At 43.8% G+C, this 6,928-nt stretch overlaps 1 protein-coding gene across 1 annotated transcript in view; it reads right to left on the bottom strand.

Annotated features, from left to right (window-relative positions):
- Nucleotides 1-4,385: 4,385 nt before the first annotated feature.
- LOC108294521 overlaps nt 4,386-6,928 on the bottom strand; it is an 11,029-nt gene continuing 8,486 nt past the window's right edge. Inside the window, 3 exon segments of the mRNA XM_037734201.1 lie at nt 4,386-5,369; nt 5,494-5,559; nt 5,671-5,798. Coding sequence (XP_037590129.1) covers nt 4,457-5,369; nt 5,494-5,559; nt 5,671-5,798 — 1,107 coding nt within the window. The 3' untranslated portion in view covers nt 4,386-4,456.

The raw sequence follows: 6,928 nt of genomic DNA on the forward strand, positions 1-6,928 counted from the left end.
AGGCACGCGCCACCATGCCCAGCTAATTTTTTGTATTTTTAGTAGAGACGGGGTTTCACCATGTTGACCAGGATGGTCTCGATCTCTTGACCTCGTGATCCACCCGCCTTGGCCTCCCACAGTGCTGGGATTACAGGCTTGAGCCACCGCGCCCGGCCTTATTTTTTTCTTAAGACTCATGTCAGATTAGGTGATAGGGAGGAAGGCAGCAAATCACACTGCCACGTGTGTACCTATGCAACAATCTTGCATGTTCTTCACATGTACCCCAAAACCTAAAATGCAATAAAATAAATGGGAAAAAAAAAGAAAAGACTCATGCAACCACATCTATGTAAGTGAATCCTCACATAGTATTCATTCGAGTGTGAAAACAAACTTTGGGATGCTTTAAAATTTAACAATTGAGAACACTTAACTCTCTTTTATGGAATAAAGTGTTGCCTAATTTTAAAAAAATAATTTTTTTAAAAGATTTAACAATTATCCCGTGAAACTGTACTAGTCTAACATCTCTGTGGTTTAACTAGACTGAGGATGCCATGGTGGCAGGAGCATCGCCCAGTCGTTGTTGTGTCGCTATAGTTCCTGACATGCTTGTATTTATTAGATGAAGGGCCCTCCAAATGTTCACTAGAAATTGTGTTGCTCTCTTGGTTTTCTTTACTCTTGAGGAAATTACACAAAAGGTCTTTTTTCTTTATACAAAATGAAAGGCAGGCTGGCTGGGTTCAGTGACTCAGGCCTGTAATCTCAGCACTTTGGGAGGCCAAGACAGGAGGTTTCTTGAGCCCAGGAGGGCAAGGCTGCAATGAACAATGATTATGCCACTCCTCTATAGCCTGGGTGAACAAGACTGTTATCAAAGAAAAAAAAGTTAGAACTCTGTCAAAACTATAATAGCACAGTGCAGGACAGACTGTACAGACCAGTGTGCTACCTTTCGTGTGAAGGGGAATTATCTATATATGTATATGTGTATATATATATATATATATAATTATAGTACTCATTGTATATGTATAAAGTCTGAAAGTACATGCTGGGGGGAAGTGGTAGGGGAAAGGGTGGATAGGAGATAAGGATGGAAGATTTTTTTTTCTTTGGAGATGGGGTCTCTCTCTGTCACCCAGGCTGGAACGCAGTGGCACAATCTCAGCCCATTGTAACCTCCACCTCATTCTCCTGTCTCAGCCTCCCGAGTAGCTTAGACTGCAGGTGTGCATCACCACACCCAGCTAAGTTTTGTATTTGTAGTAGAAACAAGGTTCCACCATATATATATATACACACATATGTTGGCTAGGCTGGTCTCAAACTCCTGACTTCAGGTGATCTCCCCACCTCGGCCTCCCAAAGTGCTGGGATTACAGGTATGAGTCACTGTGTCTGGCCCAGAAGATTTTTTATTATATACTGTTTAAAAGTTTTTAAGTAGTTGAAACACATATGAAGACATCACCTCAAAATTTATATTAACAATTCAAAAATATGCACATTAAGGATTTTTTAATTTAAAAATTGAGAAATATCATGGGACAATAATCATCATGAATTATAAAAAATAGTGCTAAGGCTGATTATTTTATTAGCCCTAAGAACCTAATTAACATACAAATCTTGTATTTATGCTATTCTTTCACAACCTTTATGTAAAGCAGGCTTTTAATAGGATGTCATAAAAATAGATTTTGCTCCTCGTCTTCAAGTTTCTCCTCTCAAAATCCCACATTTTGTATTTTTAAAAAATCAAAATTGGAAAACAAAATAGCATGATAGTGTGATCACTTTAATTTGGCAGTTTCAACTTTATATAACCTATCTTACAAAACTAACAGACAAAATGAAGATGTGTGAGGATGTACTTTGCAGCAGCATTATAAAAGCAAAAACCTGGAAACAAATATAGGTGGACAGGCTAAGTAAATCATAGGGCCTCCAGACAATGGAATACTAGCAAGACTATTAAAAAGAATGAGGTAGCTCTAGATACACTAGTGTGGAAAAATATCCATAATTACCTAGCTTCCTCTTTCAAAAAAAATCTTGAGAATCATCATACTAGAATGGTCCAATTTGTGTCTGTATGTACATACATATGTACATAATAAATATGGTATATTTTTACATAAAGTCCAAAAGAATATCAACCTCTAAAAAGTAGTTATTCCTGGAAAGTAAAATTGAGTAGGAACTTAGATTACTATCACCTTTATTTTATAAACCTGCACCCACATATACAAAATGTGTATTTAAGTATGCATTGTAATTCCAAACAGTAAGAGACCTGGTGTGAGGCCAGGAGTTTGAGACTAACCTAGGCAACAAGCAAAATCCCCTATTTTTTTAAGACAGTCTTGCTGTCGTCCAGGCTGCAATGCAGTGGCACAATCTCTGCTCGCTGCAACCTCCAACCTCCGGGTTCAAGCGATTCTCCTGCCTCAGCCTCCGGAGTAACTGGGATTACAGGTGCCCACCACCATGCCCAGCTAATTTTTGTATATTTAGTAGAGACAGGGTTTCGCCATATTGGTCAGGCTGATCTCAAACTCCCTTTAATTTGGAACCTCAGGCGATCTGCCCACCTCAGGCTCCCAAAGTGCTGGGATTACAGGCATGAGCCACTACGCCCACCCTGAAATCTCCTATTTTTGAAAAAGATAAATATTTTTTCCCGAGTGACCATATATGGACATTTCACTTTCTACATCACTAGTTTTATGAATATGCTTGTGTTGCTCTGTACTGCTTTTCAAAATTTTTCTAGTACCTATGCTTGTAATTCACAATTTCTCATTGAACTTGATAGGAAGCACTTTAGTTGTTCGAGGGGCCGAGTGTTCTTCAGTGAGTTTTTAAGTGAACGTCCTTGCCTCTACAACACTCACACAGCTTTAATAAATAGACTAACGCTCTCTCATGCCAAGATTCTGCTGGCTCTGCACAATGCTGTTAACACCAATATGACCCAGTTCCCACATCCCACATCGTCAGCAGCCACGGCCTTTCTTGCACTTGACTTGATGTAGCTTTGAAGTTTCCAAAAAGCACTTGTCACTGATTTATGAACCCTGCAATGCCTGACACCAAGCATACATCTTGAAGACACTATTCAAGGTAATTTTTCCTTACACAAAGGTCACCCAGATTTTAATAGGCACTAAAATTACATAGACTCGCATACTAACCGGAAATGACAGCCCGGATAGCAGTGGTTTTGTTGGCTTGTCACGTTACCTGACTCACGCTCACTTGCATGGAAGTCATGGAAATTATTATGCATTAGATGTACTCACAATGAAAACTCAATGGATTCACGGATTTCTCAAATTTTAGTCCATTATCCCTAAAACTAAATCTAAAACTAGTTTAAGCCACCCTTAGGTGCTTTACAATTGCTGGAGCCAACACGGAATTCTTCCAGAGCAGACATTGTTCATGAATCCCCTGAAACTTGGGAAGAGGGATGCTCCTTGGGAAAAACCTTCCAAGGCCTCTAATGAGCCTCTGGATGACCTCTGCGGTGCCTGCTGCCTGGCGTCCATCCCTTGTATTAAACCAGTTTCCCTGCAATTTCTACCTTTGGTGTTAGTCAACATTAACACCTTAATAGTACCGTCTGATTGGTGAATGCTACTATACACTTGAGACAAACCCAGGTCAACTGCTTCACCCATTAGTTACATGCAGTCCATCCTACTTGACAATTTCAGCAAAAAACTGCTTGAAGGAATAGCTTTTATCCTCTTAACCACTAATTCTACACCTTGACAACTATGGCTTTTTCTACCTACCACATCCTTTTAAAATCACTTGATGCCATGACTGTCTATGCAGCTCAGCATGCATTTATGTCGGCCTATGTACCTAAAGCACTTTCACAGGTACTCTCACCACTCTCACCTTTTAATATTCCTTCCACCTTCCTGGTGTTCAACTAATTCTCCCATTCTGTTACCTCACACCCCCCCCACACCAGTATTTGTAAAGTAACTTGAAAAGTATCTTCCCAGTAACCTTATTAAGACAGTCTTGCTCTGTCCCCCCAGTTGGGAGTACAGTGCTGTGATCTCAAATCACTGCCAATCTCTGCCTCCTGGGTTCAAGGGATTCTCCTGCCTCAGCCTCCAGTGTAGCTGGGATTACAAGCACCCGCCACCCCTTCTTGTATTTTTAGTAGAGCTGGGGTTTCACCATGTTGGCCAAGCTGGTCTTGAACCTGGGTTTTATTTGCACCCACTTTCTACAGTTAATACTGTAAATCTACCTCCCCCCATTCACTGACATTTCATGGTTACCACAGGAACATTTGTGAACTGAAAACCTTGATCCCCTCCACCCAGTCTAATGCAAAAATACCTTAACTTAAAAAAAACCCACACCAATTGGGAATGCAACAACTTTATTGAAAGAAAAGTGCAATGAGATTTGTTGAAACCTTAAAGGGGAGGGAAACTTAGACACCCCCCCTCAAGCGCAGGACCAAGTGCAGAGTGGACTCCTCCTGGATGTTGTAGTCAGATAGGGTGCGCCCATCTTCCAGCTGTTTCCCAGCAAAGATCAATCTCTGCTGGTCAGGAGGGGTGCCTTCCTTGTCTTGGATCTTGGCCTTGACGTTCTCAATGGTGTCACTGGGCTCCACCTCGAGGGTGATGGTCTTACCGGTCAGGGTCTTCAAGAAGATCTGCATTCCACCTCGGAGACGGAGAACCAGGTGTAGCGTGGACTCTTTCTGGATGTTGTAGTCAGACAAGGTGCGCCCATCTTCCAGCTGTTTCCAGGCAAAGATCAATCTCTACTGGTCAGGAGGGGTGCCTTCCTTGTCCTGGATCTTTGCCTTGACATTCTCAATGGTGTCACTGGGCTCCACCTCAAGGGCGATGGTCTTACCAGTCAGTGTCTTCACGAAGATCTGCATCCCACCTCTGAGACGGAGGACAAGGTGTAGAGTGGACTCTTTCTGGATGTTGTAGTCAGACAAGGTGCGCCCATCTTCCAGCTGCTTTCCAGCAAAGATCAACCTCTGCTGGTCAGGAGGGATGCCTTCCTTGTCCTAGATCTTTGCCTTGACGTTCTTAATGGTGTCACTGGGCTCGACCTCAAGGGTGATGGTCTTACCAGTCAGGGTCTTCACAAAGATCTGCATTCCACCTCGGAGACGGAATTCCTCGCCTGTCTCTGCCTGGAAAACTGGTCTTCCTAAGCTCCACCGGCAGCCACTTCTCCATGTTGGGCATCGGAGACATTGTGATGCCTGGTCTCCTGCTCTGTTTTGTCCTTCGCTATGACAACTACAAAAAACAAGCCAGTGGGGACTCCTGTGGTGCCCCTGGGCCTGCCAACATCTTTGGGCGCATGCAGAAGGTCTCCTACATCGGATACTTCGTAGGCCTGCTCACTGCTACTGTGGCGTCTCGCATTCACCGAGTCACCCAGCCCGCCCTTCTCTATTTGGTGCCATTTACCTTATTGCCACTCCTCACGATGGCCTACTTAAAGGGCGACCTCCAGCGGATGTGGTCTGAGCCATTCCACTCCAAGTCCAGCAGCTCCCGATTCCTGGAAGTATGATGGATCATGCAGAAAGTGACCAGATGGCCATCATAGTCCTTTTCTCTCAACTTGTGGTTTTGTTTCCTCTAAGAGCTGGCCTGGTACTCAGAAACGTACCTGTTTAAGGAACTGCCGTGTGACTGGATTTGGCATTTAAAGGGAGCTTGTTTGCAGGAGAGAGGTGCTGGAACAGTTCTCCTCTGAGGGCAGATGTGTGTGATAAGGAGAGAGGGGCTGTTGGGGGGCTGCAATCCCCCCAGTGACGGTGAGAGCAGCCTGAGAGGACAAGCCGGCCGACAGAGACAGACGTGGGGCTGGACAGAGGGGAAAGTGCTGAGTCAGGGCTGGCTACTGTGGTTTCTGAAGCCCAGCTCCATGCCTGCCCTTTCCATGGTCAAGTGAGCTATGAGTAGGTCAGGATTGTTTGCCTTGCTTTCCTGTCCTGACTAATACAAGCCGCAGATGGAATCTGGAAGTGTTGTTCATAGTGTAATTGAACACCACCAGGTATCAGCACATGCCCCGCTGGTTGGTGTAACCCCACCAGAAATATTTACCTTTCAGTCGCCAAGGTAACCATGTAGGGGCTAGACAGGTATTTTTGGATGTGTCAGATGCACCCTGGACATGTAGAGGTAGAGCACGTAGAGGAAGCCAGTCCATCTTTGCATTAACTTCATATGAAACACTGCCCAGTGGGCTCTTTATTAGTGGGGGGTGACCAACAGCCACATGAGACCTTCTCTCCTAGGCATGAATGACTCGTGTGCCCAGGGAAGGTGGTCACTGGACTTGAAGTCACGTTGGACAGTGCGGGGATGTGGCCCTGCCGTTCCATGAGGCCCACTCAGTTCTAACCTTGGTGGTGCTGAGCCCTGAGGACAGGAATGGCTGGGAGGTGAGGCTTTGTCATGCCCCTATTTCCATGGGCTTTTTGTTTCTATTTTTTACCTGAGATATAAACTACATACCATAAAATGCACCATTTTAAAGTGTACAATTCAGTGTTTTTCATCACAGCCACAATATTGTGTAATCATTACCACTAATTCCAGAACATTCCAGAATGATGGACATTTGGACTGTTTGGACCTTTTGGCTATTATAAATAACATTGGTATAAACATTTGTGTACCAGTTTTTGTGTGGATGTATTAATTTCTGTTGGGTAGGGGTGGAATTGCTGAGCCATATGGATGCTATGTTTCACCATTTGAGGAACTGCTACCATGTTTTCCAAGGTGAATGTACCATTTTACATCCCCACCAGCAGTGGATGAGGGTTTCAATTTCTCCCTGTCCTCACCAACACTTGTTCTTGCTCATTTTTTTTTTTTTTCTTTTTTTTTGAGACGGAGTTTCACTCTTGTTACCC

Source organism: Cebus imitator, unplaced genomic scaffold, assembly GCF_001604975.1.
Source record: "Cebus imitator isolate Cc_AM_T3 unplaced genomic scaffold, Cebus_imitator-1.0 Scaffold584, whole genome shotgun sequence".
Lineage (NCBI taxonomy): Eukaryota > Metazoa > Chordata > Mammalia > Primates > Cebidae > Cebus > Cebus imitator.